The sequence below is a fragment of the Pelodiscus sinensis genome, chromosome 2 (assembly GCF_049634645.1).
Source record: "Pelodiscus sinensis isolate JC-2024 chromosome 2, ASM4963464v1, whole genome shotgun sequence".
Taxonomy (NCBI): domain Eukaryota; kingdom Metazoa; phylum Chordata; order Testudines; family Trionychidae; genus Pelodiscus; species Pelodiscus sinensis.
In genome coordinates this window covers 35,853,028-35,875,812 of record NC_134712.1, presented here as the reverse complement: position 1 = coordinate 35,875,812, position 22,785 = coordinate 35,853,028, and the positions used below count along the sequence as shown (strand labels likewise).

Sequence of the window (22,785 nt, the reverse complement as noted above, 5' to 3'; positions counted from 1 at the left end):
CTTGGTCAAATTCTCGGTTCGTCACCTGAAGCAGCTTGTTATAATAGCATAAAATAAACCGGGGCCCGGCTGTGGACCCCGTAAGTGACCGGCTGATGGTGGGGCTCTGAATGCTGCTGGCCGCTGTTCACAGGTAAGGTCCGGCGTTGCTATGGAAAGCTGGCCTGCCCATGTTATGCTGCTCGCTCTCTCCCCCACAGGAGCTCAAATCACCCTGTGGCACTTTGCCATAGTGCCAGACGGCTGGGGTCGAGGCCCCAGGTCTGGTGGGTCCGAGCCAGCACCCCAGGCTCCACTCCTTTAGCTCGGGAGGCCTAGCAGCGAGGTTACAGTGTGCCCCATCCAGTCCGCGGCATGGCCGCACCTCCAGCCAGAGCATCTCCTGCACCTCTGCCCTGATTGACCGCCCTTCCCCCCAATTCCCAGCAACGGCACGTACCTACCCATCAGGAAATTAACATTGTAACAACCATGATGCTCTTTTTATTTGCGGTCTGTATCTTTAAGGGATACTTCCCTTGCTTCCTATTTTCAAACTTTTCTCCACAATTATGAAAGCTAAAAACCTATTTGCCGAGGTCAATTAATAAAAAACCCTGAGAGTCCCATCCAAACTCTTGACTTCAACACCTGACACCTAGAGGAAATCATCAACTCTCTCATGATTGTATCAATAATCTTGTAAATTGGCAACACCTCCTGGTATTCTGCGCTGATCCTTTGGCTTCTTGAAGGAGCTAGGCGGGCAGTCAGTAAAGCTAGGCGGAGGGGGCTGACACAGACAGAGTTTCAGGGCCAGGCCGGTCACAGCCCGAGGAGCTGGAAGCATTCAGAGGAGGACAGAGAGAGCCCCAGCACGAGGGATCTGCAGCTAGAATGACAGTCACAGCCCCGTGCCAGCTGGAGCAATAGCTCCTCCCTCAGGACCAGTCCGCGCTCCATTCCTCCTCCTCCTCCTCTCGCGTCAGGGCGCCTGGGGTGGAGTTGGCCCCTCATTGCTGCGCCTGCGCGTTTCGGGAAGACGCGGCGTAGAGACGCGATTCGGCCTAGGGCTTCGGGAGCGATTTGTGTCTGGGGCGAGCGGCGCGGCGAGCGGGGTCCCGCTCCGGGGAGGTACGGAGCGGTTTGGGCATCGCTTTCTCCCCCGCCCCCCAGCTCCCTGATTCCTCCGCCGCGAAGACGGGTCCCTGCCGAGTCCCCTTCTCCTTGGCCGTACTGCTCTCGAGTAGCCGCCGAGACCTCTCCCCGTCTTCCCCAGCAGCCAGGGGTGGCCTGACACCCCCCCCCCCGGCTCCCCTCCGAGCGAGCGAGGCTACGGGTCTGTGCCGCGCTCCTTCCGCCCGGGAGGCTGCGGAGCAGAGCCCCTGGCCCTGGGGCACGCGCTGCTCGCTGGCCTGCCAGGTTCCGAGCACGTGGTGAAGCTGCCGGGGCCGCTCAGCTGTGCACGGGGAGGGTGCTCCGCAGCGGGCGTGTTGGAAAGTGGTGCAGCCTCCCTCTAGCTAGGGATGCAAAATCCAAGCCTGTCAGTTAGCCGGTTAAATGTTAGGTTGATCAATCATTGAACTCTTTAAGCAGGATCGGGGCTGGGGGCCACTTGCCTGCAGGGCTTCTGCCCCCCAGTCCCTGCGGGAACAACCCCTGTAGGAGGCGGGCCTAGGCTCCCTGTGGACAGCTGAAGCAGCCCTGCCTGTGGGGCTCCCAGGCTTCCTAGGGACATAATAGCTGTTCTGGTTGCAGGAGCCGTCCCTGTCTGCTGTGGGTCCCTGTGGGGCTGGCGCAGTGACAGGGGGGAGATGCTCCAGCCCCCACCAGTTAACTGGAACTAGTAAGTGTTACCCATTTAAGGTGATGCTTACTGGTTAACCAGATAACTGAATAACCTTTCACATCTTTACCTCTGGGCCTGTGAAAATACAAGCCATCCAATTGTAGGCACATAGGATGCACAGAAGTCAAGCCAGTTTGTAGTACTTTTAGCAGTGTTTCCATCCATACTGAAAGTATCTTCTTATCACAGTTGTGCCACTGTAATGTGTGTCTGACCATATCACTTTGCCTAACTGCATTCATATCAGTGTATTTTGAGCAATTATTCATGTGGGTGGTTTGCCTACCAAACATGCATTGTTAAGACACTTCATTAATGGTTACAGGCTCAGACTTTAAACATGGTTTGTATCCACACAATCATCTTATTACATATTTTAGAAATGTGCGTCTGTTTGTTCAAGAACTCCTAAATGGTAAGAGAGAGAGAGAACCACCAAATTTGGTATGCAGCTTCCTCTTATAACTTAAAGCAAGGTCAGGGTTTAGTTGCGCCAGGATAATGGATTTGCCTGGAATGTGATTGTTCCCTTTCCATTTTATGAGAAACAGTCTGGTAGGAGGGAGTGAAATGGCAGAATAACTGGGGCGGGAAGGGCAGGCAGCAGGGGGCCAGAGATGGGGCCCAGAACAGCTATAACCTCATTGGGCCAGCAGGAGACAGGGGTGGAGAAAGGGACAGCTATCTACTATATGTTTTAGGCCAGGCATGTCCAAAGTCCGGCCCGCGGGCCAATTGCGGCCCGTGTTCCGGTTTAATATGGCCCCCCAGGTAATTTGGCAATATCTATCTTTTATGGCCCCCAACGAATCCATATGTATTGAGATGAACACATTGTAAAATCTCAGTTAATGTCAGTTGGTCTAAATCAGTTATAAATATATTTGGACACCACATGTATACTTGGTGTTATGTTCCTGTTCATATTTTTTTAACTTAAAAGTTGACAGACAGCCTTTATTACCAATAATATGTAATGTACTTTACAATGTTCCTGACATATATTTCAGCTTCCTGGGGTTTTTTTGTCATCTGGCCTTCAGATATGAAAGGCAGAGTGATTTAACACCTGTTTAGATTTGTCATCCATGTGACAAAATGAAAAGTATGCTGTTTGCAATAAACTTTGCATAAAATAGTTAATTTGCATTTAATTTTAATGGTTCAAAGAATGTCAGGCAAAATGGTCGGCCCTCACGCATGTTCACTTCATCAAATCTGGCCCTCTTTGAAAAAAGTTTGGACACCCCTGTTTTAGACATTGTCTCTTTCCCCCAACCCAGGGACATGCACCCCTCCCCTGGCTGTGCCTGTTTGGGCTGCAGTGGCTGTGGATATGCTCTTCTTACCTGACCCAGAGAGGATTGGGTTTGTCCTCTCTTCCTGGGTCAGCCTGCATACTGAATCCCTTATCCCTTGCCCCACCCCAGAGCAATGATTTAAGTGAAGAAAAACAAAATGTATGTGAGTTAAGGACCTGAGCAGTTCCAGGTAAATCTTTTAGTGTGGTTAATGTTTGGTTAAACTATTGCAGCTCTTGCTAGTGGATTCATTTGTCTACCAATATCAAGTATATTATTTTGCTGGGATCTCCTGTGTAATTGAGTTAGCTGTCCTCTTTTCAGATCTTTGTACAGTAGGATAGATCAGGTCGGTAAAAGGGCCTCCGTGGGCTGGATCCAGCACGCTAAGCAGGTTGATCTGGCCCACGGAGCCCCTGCTACTCTCCTTTTTGGGTTGGAGGCTATTGACTGACGGAAGAATCAGTTGGCAGCTGCGCACAAGTGAGAAACAAAACCAAAAAAGCCCTCACTCACCTGGTTTCCAAGTCAGGAGAGGGGGGGGAAAAAACCCTCTTATATACAACCTTCAAACTGAGAAGTGGAGGGAGGGGTAAGATACTTCCCTGGCACTCCAACCCCATGGGGGGGAGTGAAGAGGGTGCCAAGGCTCAGGCACCAGAGGAAGATTAACTTTTCTGGGGATAGTAGATCTTGTCCCCTCCCGGGTTCTGGGATGGGACCATAAGTGAGGGGTTCATTGTGTAGGAAGTGATTGCTGGGGAGTTGGCTGCGGTTAAGGATGCAGCGTCTAGGCAGGAGGTAGGGTGCAGGAGCCAAGATGAGGGTGTGGTGTCTAGGTGAGAGGTAAAGTACAGGAGTCAGAATAAAGGTGAGGTGACTGGGTAGGAGGGAGGGTGCAGGAGCAGATGGGGGATAGGCGTGTGAGGTCTGGGCAGGAGCTTGGGGTGCCTACCTGGCATAGCTCTCAGGGGCACAGGTGGCTCTATGCCACCCTTCCCCTGAAAGCACTGCTGCCACTCCGCTTGCCGCTCCTAGTGGCCGTGATTCCCAACCAGTGGGAGTGATGGGGGCAAAGCCTGCAAGTGAGCACAGTGACAGAACTTCCCTCTGTTGCCATTCCCCCAGCCAGTGGGGATGTGGAATGGCATCACATACAGCTGCTTCCTCCCTCCCCCCCTCCCCCGGAAGGCAGAGCCTGAAGACCGGATGAGGTCTGCAGCTTGTCTCGATCCAGCCACAAGGCTCAGTAGTACTCCTTGCTGCAGCAGAGAGCCAGCACTGACACTGCAGCCACACTAGCAAGGGTCGCTGAGGTTCAGAGACTTTCTGTGGGGCTTCCCCTGCTGTGGTGGGGGGATGGAGTGCCCCGAGTCTCATAGACTGGATTAAGGCTAGCCTCTCCCTTGATCCCTGATGTTGCATAGTGGTAACCATTGTAATCAGGTCAGATCAGAATGTATGACCCCCCCGGGGCACAGGAGTAATATTTTAAACGGTTGTGACGTACTCCATCTGTCCAGGTAACTGCAAGCAAAGTTTTAGTGGTTTCCACCATGCCACTTTTTTGTCATGGCTGAGGCATATTTATATGTGCGTTCTGGGAAGATTAGAAAAACAATTCCTTAGTGCTTCAGTAGGGGCCAGAGTACCTGCAGGATATGTATACAGACCATGGCAGTCGGTACATAAAGCCGTGCAATCTGGGTTGTCCTATTTTTTAGGACAGTGTTTCTCAATGACTAGTCTTTGGATGGGGATTGGTCACTGAGACCTCCTTGACACAGTTTAGGAAGACAGCAACCAGTCTCTAGCATCAAAAAGTTTGAGTAACACTGGTAGAGGAGAACCAGCTATACTGGTTATGCAGCCATAATCCCCTGCCAAAGAGCCCTTAATGACTTGAACTAGCTACAAGCAAATAAGTTCCTGCTAACTGAAGTCTCTCATGGGAAGCACTATTTGCTACCAGTTATTATACAAGTAGTAATCATGGTTATAGATACAACTGTTTAGAGCCAATAATTCTACAAATGTTAAAAACCTGTGGAGTAGATGTGGTATAGATCCTCTATTCAAAAATATCTTTTTCTGACATCATAGGGATAGACTTAGTCCTAAAATAAGGTTTAAACTAACTGATTAAATATTATTAGATTTTAATGATTATTTAAAAAGTCCTATTAATTATTTCAGTGTTGATTGGTTTAGTAGTCAGTTCTAGTTACGCTGGAATTATAAGGGAAAGTACTACTACTATTCTGCCCTCATTCTGACCCCAAGATTTCTGTCCAGTTTATCCATCAGAAATAGTGCAGGATTAAGCAGTGGTTTAAGTGTGATTGGCTTTATCCAATATATGCAAGTAGTGATGTTGTCCATTCCCAAAATAAATTACTGATAGGTAGTTGATCATATCTTTTTTTGTAGCTACAGCAAAATCTTTCATTAGTGGGAGAGACTACTGCTCTCCAAGCTTTATCCAAAGACAGATAATCTAACACATTGAAGGAAGATGAGGTTGGTGTTAAATTTGTTTCCAGAGGTTTTTCTGTCCTAATTCTTCATTATCCAACAGCATGGTTTGTCTTTTTTAATTGATAGAACATGGATTCCCAAAAGGATGTTCAGCCTCCAAAGCAGCAGCCAATGATTTACATTTGTGGAGGTAAGAATAATATCAAATGTTTAATTATGTTTACTCCTCTCCAGCTTGGTCCTACTAACTTTTGTATAACATTCATGAAAGTCTTTGCTTTAGAGGCTGTTTTCTGGAAGTGGGTGTATGGTTAGAAATGACACTAAGGTATGTTGGCTTTGGTTCATAATGTACAGTTTCACCACCAAATTTGTCAATGGGAGTAAGTGTGATTCTGTTGTCAAGATGGAGAAAAGTAGATACTACTGACTTTGGTCTCAGCTGCCAAATTTGAAAGTACTCCTCCATGATCTTACAGTCTGATGCGTCATGTCAGGTTCTTTAAAACTATGGGGCTGAGTTGCAAGTGCACTGCTCTAGTGCTATTGAACAGTGGCCTTGGCCCTAATATACCTATTTGATGAATATTGTGCATCCATATCATGGACAAAAAGCTGCCATGCCAAATTTGCAGAAAGGCAGCTGAATCAGACCATGTGAAACATCCCGGGCTCTTTAAAATCAATATATCTACCGTAGCTTTCTGAGTTAGCTGGAGATTTGATGTTTGCTATCCGTTGAGGTGTAGCTGCAACATGAACATAAATCTGCCGAAAACTACTCAGAACTTCACATTTGACAGGCTATGGACAACGTCCCCCAACGACGTCTGAAATTGTGAAAACTATTGTGGACTACCCATGACCACCTCATATCTCTGGATCTCGCCAGGGTCTTTAGCTACCATTCCAGTCAACACATCATTCACTCAGTTAGCTGCCATCCCAGTTTCAACCTGCGATGCAGACTATGGACCACACTGAATCTCATCTGAACAAAAATAAATCATCCCTGTTTGTCACTGTAGTGAGAACATGCAAATCATTGAACACATTGTAATCCAGTGCCCCAAATATAGATTCAAAGGTGAATTTGACATCCACATTATCATAGAGGCCTTGAAATGGGTTAATTACCTACAACTGTATTTACAGAATGTTGCTATGTAGCTGTGCTGTGTACAAGAGAGAAATAATATCTGTTGAACCTAATCTTGTTAGTAGTAAATTGTGGTATTTTCTAAGGGTAGCATGCCATTAACTGTAAATGGTGCAGAATAATTATACTAAGGCTACGTCTACGCAACAGTGTGACTTGATCCACTTGCTGTTGATTTAGTGGGTTTAGCAAAGACTTGCCAAATCAACTGTACATTGCTTTGCAGTCAATCCCTACACTCTACCCCAGACACGAAGAGTAAGGTAAGTTGATGGGAGAGTTTTTGTTGTTGATCCCCTGCAGTGTAGACCCCGTGGTGACTCGACCTAAAGTATGTTAACTTCAGCTACGTTATGCATGTAGCTGGAGTTGTGTATCTTAGGTCAACTTTCTGCAGTAGTATAGACATAAGCTAATATGATGGATCTTTGCTTCATGGAGTGAAGGTAATTGGAAATAGCTCTTTAGAAATTCTGTCACACAGGTCACATGTTGCAGTTCATGTGGTGCATTGTCTGTAGAGTATATTTGCACAGTATGCCCCTATGTTAGATGTGTAAATATGAATAAAATTGCCATCATATCTCAGAAAAAGCTGGTGTGGTCACTTTTTATTATTAGCTAAAATTGTTATTGGTAGCGTTGAAATGCAATCATTTTTAATCCCTCTACAGTACTGTTACATTTTTGACTCTGATCCTTCTGGGGACATTTTTTGAAATACAGTGTCTTCCATTTGGAGTAATCAAAAGGCAAAATAATTTTGTCCTACAGAAGTATCTTTGATACAAGGAGAAGCCATTCCTTCAAATGATGTACTCCACGAAACAGTCTTTCTTAATGCCTCCAACCTTTTAGTGTGAGGAATGGCTGTTTTCAACAAGGGTCTGTGGTTGACAGTCACTGGCTAGTAATATGGATTGCAATACATCAATTTTGGATTGCAATACATTAATACCTCTCAACTGCTAACATATTACGGAAAATTATTTATGAGCACATTTTTGTAATATGTCAATAGTATAGTTTGACTACCACATTTTGTCATCAGTAAAGATAATAGAACATTAAATTGCAAATTTACAGGTGAATTGTTTACCAGTAAGAGAAATCAAGAACTTAATATTACTCCTAAAGTAAATTCAATAACATTGTGGTGTTTGCCACAAATGCAGGTTTTGAATTGTTACTTTACTTTTGGAGAAGGTATAACATCTTGAATCTTGTATTTCTTGTTACAGTGGACTAATAATATTGGTTTTTGTCTTGTAGAATGTCACACAGAAAATGAAATAAAAGCAAGAGATCCTATAAGGTGTCGAGAATGTGGGTACAGAATAATGTACAAAAAAAGAACAAAAAGATGTATCCTTTTGCATTTACCTCTTCAGTTGTTTGAGTGGGTAGGGGAAGATGGTGGCTATAAATAAAATGAGAAATTGGGGTAGTACTGAAGAACTGGTCCAGTGCTGAAAAAGTCTTACTAGTACATATGAGGAAGTATCTTAATTAACAGGGTCACCACTGAAAATAATTGAAAACACAAACTTGGTAGTCACGTATTACAGTGCAAACAGGTAAAAAGTACGTGGCTAGAAGATACTATTGTGCATGCAATGCATATTCATTTTTAAAAACATACAAACAAATGCTAATTGTGGTGGTAACTGAGCCTCAACACATTTTTACATGACTGACTTGTGATTGCATTTTAAATTTTTTTTCCCCATTCCATTTTCTTTAACTCTGAACTATTAGTGGTTGTATTTGATGCTCGGTAACGTGGACTCAAGATGTAGCTGTTATGACCTGGTTCATCTCAGTATTTTGATAACTTCGGTTTGCATACATATCTGTTGTGTACAAATACATACATTTTCATTCTGATCAGTTGTAAATTATTCAAGTAGTTAAATAAAGATTTTAATATCGAATATTCAGCTTCACTTTTGAATTTAGTCAAGTTATGTTTGCTTACACCAGAGCCCAGCTTGGCTCCATATCTCCATGTTCCTTGATTTTTCTTTTCCCATCCTAGAACATCACTACTGCACCAATTCTGTAGAGACTTAACATGTTTAACTTTATGTACTGAGTAGTAGTCCCGTCAAGTACGCTCTGGAATTTCTGTAGAAAGTTAAGCATACATAAATGTAGTTTATAAGGTAAGTAACACTAACTCCTTGAGCTTTTTACAAGGCTTCACAAGAAATACTTTATACACTTATGTGACCTGACTGCAAAGAGAGAGGTGTCTACCTGTGACCTGAGGTGTAGATTCCCATGGAAAGGGAAGCATTTACAACAGCTAGTATTATAAGGAGAGAGCACCTGGAGGCAGGTTGTAGGAATTGGGGAATTGCATTCTAAAGCAATTACCTGCCCCATTCATTGTACAAAGAGCCAAAGCAACTCATTCAGCCTGCATGAATTCTAGTGTTCCTATGATTTTTAGGCATCTAAAGTTTGGTATTAGGTATTGTGACACTGAGCATCATACGTCCCTGGCTTTGAGCCAATGTTTTTAACTGTTAATTTTCTTGCTTTTAAAAAAGTCCAAAATGTGTAAATGATACATTTTCAGTAATCAACTTTCAGTGGCTAATGAAGGGAAACAATATAGGAGCTCCTTAGTAGCTTCTCCACTGTATTTTGTTTCCCACTTTTTTGTTTCGCTAACTAAACATTCTGGAAATATACTGTCCTATTAAAAATTGAGCACCTTGCTACATTGAGGAAGGATTGCTGCTGAAGATAATGATGGCTCAGTTTCTTTCAAAATACTCTTGCCAAAATACATTCCATTGTGTAGGATAGGCTAATACAATAACAGCTGCTGAGGGGGTAGTGTTTTTTTTCCCTCTTAAAATACTAGGCTTGTCCCAGACTTTAGGAAATCCTGCAATAGGATGCTATTGCACCATAATGTTTGCAAGATCAGCCTGACCTCTTCCTCTCAGGTTCACCAGGCCATAAGTTCCCTCACTATCCTCCCATGGAGAGAGGACAAGGTGCCCTGCTCAGCTCTGCCTCCCGGGCAGGCTCCCGCTACCCCATCTAAAGCATCAGAAGGGTAGCAGTGTGAGTCTGAATCTGCTTAAACGAGAAGTCCTGTGGCACCTTATAGACTAACAGATGTATTGGAGCATAAGCTTTCCTGTGCAAAGACCCACTTCGTCAGATGCCTGTAGTGGAAATTCCAGAGGCAGGTATCTTTGCCCACGGAAGATTTTGCTCCAATAACTTAGTCTATGAGGTGCCCCAGGACTTCTCGTTGTTTACCCATCTCAAGCAGGCACGCCTCGCGCAGCGTGTCCCGGGCAACTTGCCGCCACTAGCGGCTCTCGGAGGGGGGGGGGGGGCACAAGCCGGCCCGGCCTAGACCAGGCTCTAGCTTGGGGCGTGTGTGAGCGCGCGCTCGTGTAGCCCGGCGATTCCAACGGTAGCGCTGCAGCGTTGACCCCCCCCCCCACCTTTGCGCATGCGCTGAGTGGACGCCGGAGGCTCCGGCTGGGCGCCTGAGTCCCGTAGCCCTCCGCGGGCAGGTGAGGCGTGGGGGCGCAGTCGCCGTCCCTCGAGAGCTAGAGCGGGGCGGGCTGGGCTGCTACAGCGCCGGTGTCTCGCTCTCGGCGGGATTCCTGACCCTTCCGCCCGCCGTTGTGCCTGGGCCAGGGGAGCTGATAGGGTAACCGCTCGCCGTGCGGTAAGTAGACTCGGGAAGCTCTTGCACCTCGGGGCCGGGCCGGGGGCGTCTCCCACAGCAGGTAGCGCCCTGCGTGCGGTCCCGCGGTGTGAAAGGGGGCGATGGCAGGAGCGGCGTGAGGAGGGTTAACTCCTGGAGCGGCCCCATGCTCTGTGGAAGGGGCCAAACTACAGTGTTGTTACCTCCCCTGTTACGACCTGGCTGGGTGGTGAGGCTTGGTCCTTAGCCCATGCTGCTGGGACTCTCCAGGAGCCATGCTGTACATAGAAACAGTTGCTAGGGGAGGGCGGAGGGAGTTTTGCGGGGTTTATTCCGTTTGTTGTGAGAGCGGTGCAAAAATTGCCAAACACACACGTTTGAGTTCAATTTTGCTGGTGTTTCTTGGTGACACTTACGCTGACAGGAATTGTCCCTATGCTGCTTAAGGAGAGGAATGCGGCCCTTTGTCTTTAATCAATAAAGGGTAAAACTAAGAAAAGTCCAATTGTAAAAACAAAACCTGGTTGCATAAATACATGTGCATTAGAATGAATTTTGACTAGTCAAGCTGTATGCATCCCTCTGTGTAGAAGAAGAGTAAACACTATTATTATTTTTATTATTATTATCTCATGTTATTGGCCTGCTGGGGCCAGGGACAAGATGCTGGGGTGGGTGGCAGGTGCTGGGGCCAGTGCTAGGGTGCTGCTGGGCACTGGGGTAGGTGGCAAGCTCCTGGGGCCGGAGCCAGGTTCCTGGGGTGGGTGGCAGGGTGCTGGGGCCAGAGACAGGGTGCTGCTGGGTGCTGGGGACAGTGTTGGTGAGGGAAGTGGTCAGGGTACTCCTGGAGGGGGGTCTGGGCAGGGGACAGGGGCAGCTGGGACCAGTACCTGGCAATCTTGCAACTCTGGGTTCCGGAAGTGTGCAACTGCACTTCCCTTCCCCAAACAGCTGGCATGCGTGCTGCCTGAACAGCAGGGGCTGTTTCACCCCAGCAACTTACTTCTGCGATGCCGTCCTGCGGTGGGGAGAGTGCAGGGAGTCCCAAGGCAGAGCGTGCTGCCTGCACAGTCGGAGCTGCGCAGCCCCTGGTCTCCTGACCTCCCTCCCCCCCACCATGCAGAAAGGCCACGGAACTAAGTTGCTGGGTGCTGCTGTTCAGGCGGTGTGCGCCGGCTCCTTTGGGAAGGGAAAGTGCTTCCCTCCCCGCTGTGGGTCACATGGGGTCACCCCTGTCCGGCACCCCTCTAGTATGCTGGCCAGGAGCAACTGTTCCCCTTTGCCCCCGCCTCGCTATGCCTCTGTGTCACCAGGGAGGAAGGGGAAACAAGTGTGCTGTTTCTTTAAGAAGTTGGCTAGCCGGCTCTCTCTCTTTCAGAGGGGGCGAGGGAGTGCTGGCTCCTCGCGGAACCCCTACTTTTGCTCCGCACCCCAGGGTTCTGCAGAGCATCAATTGGGAAACACTGGTCTAGACCATCCCTGATAGATGTCATCTCACCTGCTCTTAAATATCTCCAGAGATGGAGATTCCACAACCTCCCTAGGCAATTTATTTCAGTGTTTAACCACCGTGACGGGAAGTTTTTCATGGGCTACGTCTACACTGGCCCCTTTTCCGGAAGGGGCATGTAAATTTCACTAGTCGTCGTAGGGAAATCCGCGGGGGATTTAAATATCCCCCGCGGCATTTAAATAAAAATGTCCGCCGCTTTTTTCCGGCTTTTAAAAAAGCCGGAAAAGAGCGTCTAGACTGGCCCCGATCACTGCAGAGGAAAGATAGGAAGTATGGCAAGAGTCTACCCTGGCTCAACAGGAGATCTTGAATAATCTAGAAATAATAAAAAAGGATTCCTATAAAAAGTAGAAACTAGATCAAATTACAAAGGATTAACATAAACAAATTACAAAGGATTAACATTCCTACTTTGAAGTAGGAATAAGAGCCTCCGGAAAAGGGCGCTTTTTCCGGAGGATCTGGGCCAGTCTAGACGCTCTTTTCCGGCTTTTTTAAAAGCTGGAAAAAAGCGGCGGACATTTTTATTTAAATGCCGCGGGGGATATTTAAATCCCCCGTGGATTTCCCTACGACGACTAGTGAAATTTACATGCCCCTTCCGGAAAAGGGGCCAGTGTAGACGTAGCCCTAATGTCCAGCCTAACTCTCCCTTGCTTCAATTTAAGCCCATTGCTTCTTGGCCTATCCTCAGAGGCCAAGGAGAACAATTTTTCCTCCCTCCTGCTTGTGACACCCTTTTAGATACCTGGAAACTGCTATTATGCCCCCTTTCAGTCTTCTCCTTTCCAAACAAAACAAGCCCAATTCTTTCAGTCCTCCTTCATAGGTCATGTTCTCTAGACCTTTAACCATTCTAGTTTCTCTTCTCTGGACCTTCTCCAATTTCTCTACATCTTTCTTGAAATGTGGTGCCAAGAACTGGACATGATACTCCAATCGAGGCTTGATCAGTGCAGTCGAACGGAAGAATGACTTCTCATGTCTTGCTCACAACATTCCTGTTAATGCATCCCAGAATCATATTTGCTTTTTTTGCAACAGCGTCACACTGTTGACTTGTATTTAGCTTGTGGCCCACTATGACTCCTAGATCCCTTTCTGCAGTACTCCTTAGATTGATGAGGAGTATCAGGAAACCTTGACACAACATCGGTCAGCATGATAGGTGGTAGTATTAGTACACAGTGCCTAACCTTTGTCAAGAGTTTTGAAAGCATCACGGCAAAGGGAAGGTTGAAGATAGGATTTTGAGGAAGATAAGAGCTAGTGAAGGAAGTATGAAATGCCTTTTTTGTATAATATGTGCTTAGTTTGGTGAGTCTTAATCTGCCACTGGGAATTTCCAAATTTTATAATTTAAGTATTTCCTATTAAAATAGCATGCCATCTGAATTTTTTAAAAATATCACAAGAAATATATATCTGAATTACAGCAATATTGATTCAAATTAACAGCATCTGTAGATGTTTTTCAGCAGCAACTCCACTTAAAAATGTGAGGTGATCCCACATAAGCTCCTCAGAGTTATCCTCACGTAAGTCCATGGAAGGTAAATTAATTGCATCAACTTGTTAGTTGTTCTAAGATGATTTTTCCTCAGTGCTTTTCTTTATGAGGGACCGAATAAAATAGCAATATTCATTTAAAAGACATATTACCCTGCATGAGAGGAACAGAAGCCAAAAGGTTTTGCAAAGGTGAAACTTGAATATTTAATATATGATATTTCTAATTTTTGCTTTCATTGTTATAATTGTTGATTATTTCTGTAATGCTATCTGTGTGTGTAGCACTTTGTGGTTACAATAGAAGAGACTAGTTTTGCTCAAAAGAGTTTACAATCTTGGATCTCAGTCCTGCAAGCTGAGATCCTTATGTCCACTCAGACCCCCAGTGAAGTTAGTGGGACTCTCAACAGGTGGAACAGTTTGCAAGACAAGGACTTCAAGATGGCAACTTATTCATCATGTTAGCGGGACTATGCATCTATGTAAGGATTAGATATGAATTAGCAGCAAGGCTATTTCCTAACATTGGAATTGCATCAAAGTGTATCTGAGTACCACTTCAGGTATCAGAATAATTAGGCTGATTCTTTAAATATTTTAGAAATGAGTGACCAGCCAGTTTCATCTTTGTGGGACCAGGGAACAACAAAAACATATCAAATTCCTATTAATCATTTTGATTACAAGTTCATTGAAAAGTGCTCAGATGTTAAACACCTGGAAAAAATTCTCAGGATATTGAGGTAAACATTTAAAATTCTATCTTCATTAATATTTATATTACTGCTTTTTTGCTTTGTTTTTAGCTAATAGTTTATCTGTTGGTAAGATTGAAGGGATTGGGCTCAGTACTTGACTTATCTTAAAAGTGTTGGTGTCTTAACATAAGTTAAATCTCTAAATTAAAATTAATGAGTCATTAATGCTTGTGAAAGGTTCATTATTTGACAACCTTGGAAATAGAAATTCTATGTTAAATCTTCAGAAAGGGTACAGCTTGAGTAGCAGAAAAGTCTTCCGATTCTACCACTATTGTACCTTATTTGTGGCAAGGAAGGACCTGTGAAGAGGTGTGATTATTTCAGAAAGCGTGCTGATTTAATTCTTGCAATTTTTGGTGAGAGTGACAACAATAGTTATATATGCGTGGTTTATGTAGCCATGTGTATCCACTAAAAATATTTGCAGTTAATACTAATTGCAATGGTTTTTGTAATGTGAACATTTGCTCATTAGACACTGGACCAAGGCTGCCAGCTCATTTTACAGTTGTCATCAAACTATTGTAAAATGGTTATAACAATTTTCAATCACTAGGGGTGTGTCTAGACTATAGGGTTTTGTCGACAAAAGTGGACTTTTGTCAACAAAACTACCTGTGTCTACACTACCGCCAAGTTCTGTCGACAGTAAGTCAACAGAGCGTGGCAGTTTTGTCAACGGCAGTAAACCTCATTCTACGAGGAATAACGCCTTTTGTTGACAGAGTTCTGTCAACAAAAGGCGCTATTACATCCACACTGCTTTTTAAAAAGAGAGCGTCTAGACTCTCTGTCAAAAAAGCGGCTTGCTTTGTCAATAGAACGGGCTGTAGTCTAGACGCTCTTTGTCGACAGAGGCTTTGTTGACAGTATCTGTCGACAAAAGCCTATAGTCTAGACGTACCCTAGGAAGTAAAAGAGACCACAATAGTGACTACTCTATCTCATATATAAAATTAGAGGAGAATGCAATATTGTTTATTGGTTTTTCGTCACCTTTAAATTGTCTTGTTTACCTTTTAAGATCTGGTGAGGAAGGATATTATCCTGATCTTACATTATTCTGTGAAAAACGCATTGAATGTTTAGCTCCGGGGAGTAGAGCCCTGCGAAAAGATAAACCTCCAGCCTCTGTGTCTGATTTTACAGCTGAAGAATGGGAAAAAATTAATGATGAAATGAAGGTAAAGTATATATGGTATGGCGATGTAAATATATATTAAAGTTATTAATTAATTAGTGCTCTGATTTTTTGAGTAAACCTAATTAGAATTTGATGTCACTGTTGTTCTGAGACTGGTTACATATCAATTAATGCAGCAATTTACAGTTGCTAATAGTTCATTTGCCCTTGCACAGTAAAACCTGTTTAACTAAGTTAGAAAATATTGACTAGAACACCCTTAATTTTTATTTTTATTTGAATAGGACCCCTGAATCTTTAATTTCTATCAGAACAGCCACAACAAATGATGACACATTTATATATCATCTTTGATTTGAAGAGTCAGAAAGCATTTACAAGCTACATGGAGGGAAACATCCCACTATCAAGTGAAAAAAAATGTAGTTTCTGATTGTGTTGTGGCACAGCAGCACGGCATCACATTTTAGGACAGGAACTGAAGAATTCCATATGTAGCTAGGTAGAAGAGCCTTTAGATTGAATACTTCATTGTAAGGACAACAGTTCTTACACAGTAGTGTGACACCTCCGAAGTCAAAACTGGATGCAAGTCTAAGTCATAATGTGAAATATGAATGTGATTTTCTGGCCTGGAATTAAGTTTGCCACTTACTGAGTCATACTGGGGTTCAGCCTAAGATGTATCAAATGCTTTTAGAATGTTTTGAGTTTCATATTGTGACCCCTTTGAGGTCTTCTCTTTTTGGTTAGAGATTTTACAACATTTTGAGTTTTAACATGGTGAGAAATCGCTTGGAAAGCGATTCCTTACAATAGTATGTATGGGTAGATGTTTTGTGATACTATTGGATTTTTTTGGTGACAAGTCATATGCATATTAGTCTGTATCCTAATCACATTTACATGGTTTCTGGTTTTGTTTAATTATTACTATTTTCCCCAAAGATGATTCTCTTAGCTCTTGTAAAAAATATATTTTTTAAAAAAACCTGTTCCTGCTACTACTCTCCAAAAGCACGGCTTATGATGACTATCACACCAACAGAGAAGTGCTAGACCTGAAATCCATCCAAGTCATTCCTTGATTTGGGTATATACAGGGCAGTATATTAGACCATTGAGAGGTCTGCATTCACTGTTTTGAAGTATAGTGATATTGTCTGTTTCTTTTCAGAGCTGGGTAACAGAAATGAAGGAAGATGATTATAAAATACAATTTCCTATAACAGAAACACTTCATGAGAGACTAGACAATTTGCCAGCAATTCGTGGTTCAAATTGCTGCCTTCATGATGGCCAGGTATCTCTTTTCTTAAAAATGTGTAACAAATTCATTTTAAATTGTTATTTCTATGATATAGGTGTACCTTTAAACATAAGTAGTGTGTTAATTTGAGCCTTTCTTGACTATTTGTTGTAATCAACTGTATAATGATGAGCTTAGTATATGCTCCCTAGAAAGACTAGGCATGGTTTCTGGTTTTGGTGGGGAGACGGCCTAATGGAGCTCAGGCTAGCTTTGTATGCTGAGGTCCAAAGAGAGCACCATTGCCATCCCCTGACTCGCCTTGGCAGGCCACCCAGCCTGTCTGGGTCTCAGGGACCCAAAAATTATAATTGAAAGCAGAAGAGTCAGCTCAAAAAGTCTGAAAACTGCTCAGGAGGCAATGAGAGGGTTGCTAGGGGCTGTGTACTAGGAGGAGTGTAGCTCAAGATACAGGGAGGGGTATTGCTAGGGGCTGTACCTCCATTATCCACTGGGGAGCCCTAGGTGGTGTGGTGGGACCTAAAGATGGAACAGGGCCAAATGGATGGCAGAAATGAGCTCACCCATCCCCAGTGGTGCCTGAAGCTTGCACTTTGGGGAGCCAGTACTCTCTCCTGCCTCCCTTAACAGTTCTTGAAAGGTAAGTTGTTACAGGGCCCCCCATGCTTTATGAAAATTGTCTTATGAATATGCATAACTTGAAGAAGCTTTATGCAAAACAGATCATATAACACATCATTTTTAAAGTTACAGTCTGCTGAATCTGTATATCCTATTTTTGTGCAGGTAGCATTTTTTATGTGAAGTTAGAAATATGAAACATTCATTTGTGTTTAATTCTGTATGTGCTAATGAGGGCTATTAGTAATACTTTGGGAATTTAACAGCTCATACTTAAACCAAAGGCCCATGAATGGTTTTATTTTTACTGTAAGCCCAAACTGATCCTAGAAAGATATGTGATCATACCACCTGGTAGTGGAATCCATCTTGAGTCTGATACTTTCCCATGGGAATGGGAAGACTGACCAAAGGGTTCCCGTTCTGGGGAAAAGTCTGATTAAGGAATGGAAAGCAATCAGGTCTTTGTCTTCGGCTGGCTTTTGGAATTGCCTCCCTACCCTAAGAGGATACACATGAAGAAACCTGGAAACAAAAACAAAAAACTATAGCGAAAGAGTGAAGGCAAAGCTGTATGGCCCAGGTAAAAAAAGATCAATTCTGACCTGAGATAAGAACAATTGTTTAGGGCAAGACTTTCCATGTAACAAGTGTCTTAGTATATTAGAATTAGCTGGTGTGTTTTGTTTATTTTAGCTTAGTAATTTACTTTGATCTGCTTGTTTTCATGTACAATCACTTAAATCCTATTTTTTATACTTAATAAAAACACGATTGTTTATTATCAAGCCCAGTGTAAGTAATTCTTATTTGGGAGGAGCAATCACTGTGCATATTTCTCTTTCATTGATAAAGGGGCTGAACATCTTCATGAACTTTCTCTGTATAAAACTTACACAGAGTAAGATGGATTTATTTGGGGTTTAGTACCCTTTTGGGAGTTGATTTCCTGGGTGTTGTCAAAGATCTTATAGTTGAGTCCTACCAGAGCTGATGGGGTTCAGTGTTTGAGTTGCTCTGCAGGAGAGCAGTAACCCCAACTCTCTGCCTTGGCTGGGGGAGACCAGAGATTTTGGCCCAGGAGTTAGTGTGGAGACATAGAGGTCAGGAAGGCTGGCATTAGTGCTTGATTAGCACTAGGGATGTAAAATCCCATTTAATTGGCTAACCACATAAACATAGTTTAACTGGTTAACTGATTGGCGGAGGGACCGCTACAGCCCAGTCAAATCAGCTCCTTCCTGCACCCTCCCTTCCTCCGCTGCTTATAGGGGCTGCTCTGGGCAGGATGCCCCAGGGGATTTTTGTGATCTAACCTGTCACATAAATGACCAAAATTAAACCAAAACTACCTATTGAATACAGTACTCCACCTATATATTTTATACTCTGAGTTATTTCCAGTGCTTTTTAAGAAACAGCTATCTTCCTGATATAATAGTATATATAATAGTAAGATTATAATAGTAAGATTTACTTAACAGATCCTCACAACAGGTTCACAAGTACTTTTTCCTTACAAAGTTTATTAAAAGGAAACTTTCTTGGAAACAAATCAATTTTTAGTAGTGATGTAAAATTCCATTTAATTAGTTAACTGGTCAAACTTAATGTTTAACCAGTTAACTGATTAAACGGGAGCAAGCAATGGGGCTGCTCCAGTCCTGCTGCTTCTGACCACACACTGGGCTGTTGGTTCCCTGGCCATGTGGGCTGGGAGTTGTACTGGGGTGTGGGAACCGGCTCCCAGCTCGCACAGGTTTGAGGGGTGGGAGTTGGCAGCCTCGCACGGGGATAGAAGTGGCAGGCAGGAGGGTGGGGGTAGGCTGCAGGCAGGAGGTTACTCCTGGGTAATGATTAACTATTCATATCTCTAATTTTGAAGCCACTTTAGTAGGGAAGACTTTTCAGGTTGAAGGTGGAATTTCTGATCAAAACTTGAGACACAGACTGAGATGAAACTGATTAGCCTTCACCCCAGAGTAGTCCTGTGACTAGGGTACAGACCTGCGATATAGGAAATCTATGTTTAATTAAGTCTGTGCTCTGCTTGTTTCAGGGCAGGTACTTAAGTTTGTTAGCTATTTGTCTGTTGTGGTGTGGGTCTCTGGACTTGATGACCTCTCGAGGTTCCTTCCAGTTTTATGATTCTCTCTATATTTTGTTGTGGGAAACTTTGAAAGGTCTCAGATTTGTTCTAATGCAGAAAGGGAAAATTCCTAAAATTTCAAAAAATGTTATGGGAAAGAAATCTATTTCTTGTGCATTTCAAGCAGGATATATATAGGAGGGTGATTTTGAATAGTTTTACCTATGTATAGTGCAATTACCAGAAGAAAGTTATAGGAGGTCAGGTTTTGAGGTATCAGAGCTGAGGTGTCCTTGATATTGTGGTTCTATTGAGGCAGCAATTGTGGATGTGGATGTTAGGTTCCCAAGAGCACGGGAGTCTTTCTATTGAGGGCTCTTACCCTTTTGTGGAATGAACCCAAAAGTTAAGCCCTGTTTCCATCTTCACATGCTGAAACAATATGAGGATAACTGTGTAAGTGAAATCTCACTAAGCTTCCTTACTTTGGGTTTCGCCCTGTGATTTGTCCTTTTGTTTTAAATGTAGGACTTTCAGGTTGAAAAAAACCCTGCTAATTGATATGAGTGAGTATGTAGTGTTGGAAACATACATATGAAGCACCTAATAGATTTTCCTTAAAAGTCAAAACTAGGAAAGGCTTGAAAACTAGTGAATTTTTGAAAATAGCTACAGGCTGGAGACCAGTCATGAATACTGTTGACCCCAGATACTAACTAGGGCTGTGGTTCTCAGCTGGTGGTCCATGGACCACTTGTGGTTCATGGTGACTTTTTCTGTGGTCCACAGGAACATTGTCCAAAGTCACATGGTGTGAGCAGGTGCTGCCATTAGGCTGTTTTACGTCGTGTTCACAAGCATGCGGCGCATCATCCATAGCCATCACCTAGGATGCAACTGCGTGGTGTAACTTCCGTCTGAGGCTCTGAGCGTCAGTGTGGCTGCTGCCGTCATGCTGAGCGGTTGCTGTGTCGTTCGTCTTGTGCTGCATGTGCTGGAGGTGGTCCATGAACTGAAACCAGTTGAGAACCACTGATCTAGGGGAACAAAAAGAGAAGCTAACAATCAAGTAACTTGGTAAATAATGAATTCTCAGCCTCTTTCTTTTCTTTTTAGAGCAAAGAATATAAACAAAGAAAGAAGAAAAATATACCACGAGATTACAGGGAATGGGACAAGTATGTTAAATCATTCTTTTAATTTTGTATTGAAATTTGTAACTTTATTTTTATAGTAGAATACTACTAGGTAATATGGACCAATTAATTTTGATTTAAAAAAAAACATGTTTCACCTAAAATTAATATTTCATGAAATTATAAAAATACAGGTGAGACTTGTTTTTTATTCTAGAAGACTTACCCAGTGTTGCCCCAGTCCTTCAAGGCAGGGGGCTGGTGGTGTGAGGACTGCAGGAGTAAGGGTGGGGGTTGAGGAGCAGCTTAGGACAGGGGGCTCGGGATGTGGGGAGTGCAGGAGTCAGGATTGGGAGATGATGAGGAGCTCAAGTCAGGGGGTGGGTAGGAGGGAGAGCTCAGGGCAGGGGGTGAAGATGACTGTTGGTTTCTCCCTGGGGAATGCCCAGGGTGTGAGGGAGGGGTCTGTGAACTCTGCCCACTGGCTTCTCCCTGGGGACCAGAGGAGGACTGGGAAACATACGCCAGCACTCCCAGGAACTGGTCCAAATGGTGGGGAAGGGAGTTGCCCAGGCTGGGTTGAGGGCAGGCTATGGCTCCTCAACGAGTGGGAGCTGGGGCTTTGCTGCCTGGTTCTGGTGGCGCTTTGGCGTGGGTGCAGCAGTGGGGCCGGTAGGGCTTTCCCCCCTTCCACTGTCTGGCACTGCAGCCAAAGGCCAGGGGAATGGGTTTGGGGTAGGAGGACCACTTATTTACCTGGGCTGCTGGCTGGCAAGATGGTGAGCCCCAGCCGGTCACTCTCTTCCTCATGCAGCTGTCTCCTGTGATAACAAAGCTTATTGCTCTGCCTCCATCTCCTACTATCAAATCTGGCTCCCAGCAGGTCAAGGCAGGCTGAGGGGGAAGGAGGCACATGCTGATGATGTCAGCCAGCAGTGCTGGCTGTCAGAAGCTCCGCAACAGCTGGCTGGGCAGGCAGGAGACATGTGTGTGCCGAAGATGCAGTGGTTTTATGACTGGGGCCAGGGCTCTTTTCCGGTTAACAGAGTGCCGGATAACAAAACTTTCATTGTAATTTAATTGTTTAAATTCATTTTTAAACATCTTAAGACTTTAAAGTCTAATGAGACAGTAATAGAACAAGGAAGGACATTTAAAATGTGATTTTTTTTTTACCCTAACTTTAAAAACCAAACAGTATTCATTTTATGTTCCTAAATTGGGGGGTGTGTGTGTGTGTGTGTGTGTGCATGCTTTTGGTGCTTCGTGGATTCCTGCTCCTGTGCAGAGCTCCATTAACTTAGTGGGCGTGGGCTTGGTGCAGGCACAACAGTTTGTCCTCACACAATCAGAGGTCTTTATAGGTATGGTTAAGATTTTGTCATAGATATTTTTAATAAAAGTTAGGGACAAGTCACAAGAAAAATAGAAAAACTAATGGAAGTCAAAACCTGTCCCTAAATTTTACTAAAAAATCCCTGTCAAAATGGGGATCTGCTTTACACGGGACAGCTGTAGGGATGAGAAGCTGCTTGTGGTAGCTGGAGAGGCTACCCCTACGGCCTGCAGCTCAGGGTGTCCCCTGCTGCCTATGGGAGGTGGAAGCTTGGAGGTTCCCTGCAACTCGTATGTGGACAGAAGCTTTGGGTTTATTCACAGCAGCCCGGAGCTGTCTGCCATCCTCAATGACCTGCAGTATCTAGAAGCTCAGGGTTCCACTGCCAATCTTGGCAGCAGGGAGCTCAGAGGTTTCTCACTGCCACCCTCCAGGAACTGGGGGTTTCTCACTGCTGTCAGTGGCAGAGAGGTCAGAGATCCCCTGCTGCTCCACTCATAGTGGTAGGGAGCTGTGGAGATAACCTTGCCAGCGGTGGCAACTTGGAGCAGCAGGGGTACCCCACAGCTTCTTGTCTAGTTAGTAGCAAGGGACCCTGCAGCTCCTGACCACCACAGGCTGAAGTCATGGAGACCATGGAAGTCACAATTCTGTGACTCCGCAATCTCCATGACTAAATCACAACCTTACTTATAGGTATTTTGCTATTGTATAAGTTTCTGATGTTACAAAATGTATTTAAGTGCATAAATATTTACAAAAACAGAGCATAGATTTTTACACGTTCTAGAAAAATATGTTGCCAGAATAATTTTGACAGAAATTTACTTTTTTTGTCATGAGCCCTCTAATCAGTGGCATTTGTGCAGACTGATTTAATAATCAATTTAATTTTCAAATAACCTGTCCCAGGTTACAAGTGCAAAAGAATAAATGGAGTAAGTATTTTTGTTTT

The 22,785-nt window shown here is 44.2% G+C and overlaps 2 protein-coding genes across 19 annotated transcripts in view; both read left to right on the top strand.

Moving 5' to 3' along the window:
- Positions 1-85: 85 nt before the first annotated feature.
- On the top strand, positions 86-8,700 carry POLR2K (RNA polymerase II, I and III subunit K). Of its 2 annotated transcripts, none has more exons than XM_075920300.1 (4): positions 86-133; positions 5,734-5,797; positions 8,039-8,131; positions 8,525-8,700. In XM_075920300.1, exons 2-4 carry the CDS (start codon positions 5,737-5,739, stop codon positions 8,545-8,547), a joined length of 177 nt encoding a protein of 58 aa, XP_075776415.1. In that variant the 5' UTR covers positions 86-133; positions 5,734-5,736; the 3' UTR covers positions 8,548-8,700. The 2 variants fall into 2 exon arrangements, with proteins under 2 accessions (XP_075776415.1, XP_006122483.1); XM_006122421.4 differs by lacking the exon at positions 86-133 and adding an exon at positions 774-1,113.
- Positions 8,701-10,168: 1,468 nt separating this feature from the next.
- SPAG1 (sperm associated antigen 1) overlaps positions 10,169-22,785 on the top strand; it is a 90,564-nt gene continuing 77,947 nt past the window's right edge. Inside the window, exons 1-7 of one of the 17 annotated variants that reach the window (XM_075920284.1) lie at positions 10,193-10,469; positions 13,429-13,499; positions 13,884-13,955; positions 14,075-14,216; positions 15,259-15,418; positions 16,556-16,681; positions 20,475-20,536. In XM_075920284.1, the coding sequence (XP_075776399.1) occupies positions 14,077-14,216; positions 15,259-15,418; positions 16,556-16,681; positions 20,475-20,536 (488 nt within the window). In that variant the 5' untranslated portion in view covers positions 10,193-10,469; positions 13,429-13,499; positions 13,884-13,955; positions 14,075-14,076. Of the gene's footprint in view, positions 10,470-13,397; positions 13,515-13,883; positions 13,956-14,074; positions 14,217-15,258; positions 15,419-16,555; positions 16,682-20,474; positions 20,537-22,785 lie in introns of those variants that run through there. The other 16 variants (XM_075920287.1, XM_075920292.1, XM_075920279.1 and 13 more) reach the window with 16 other exon arrangements.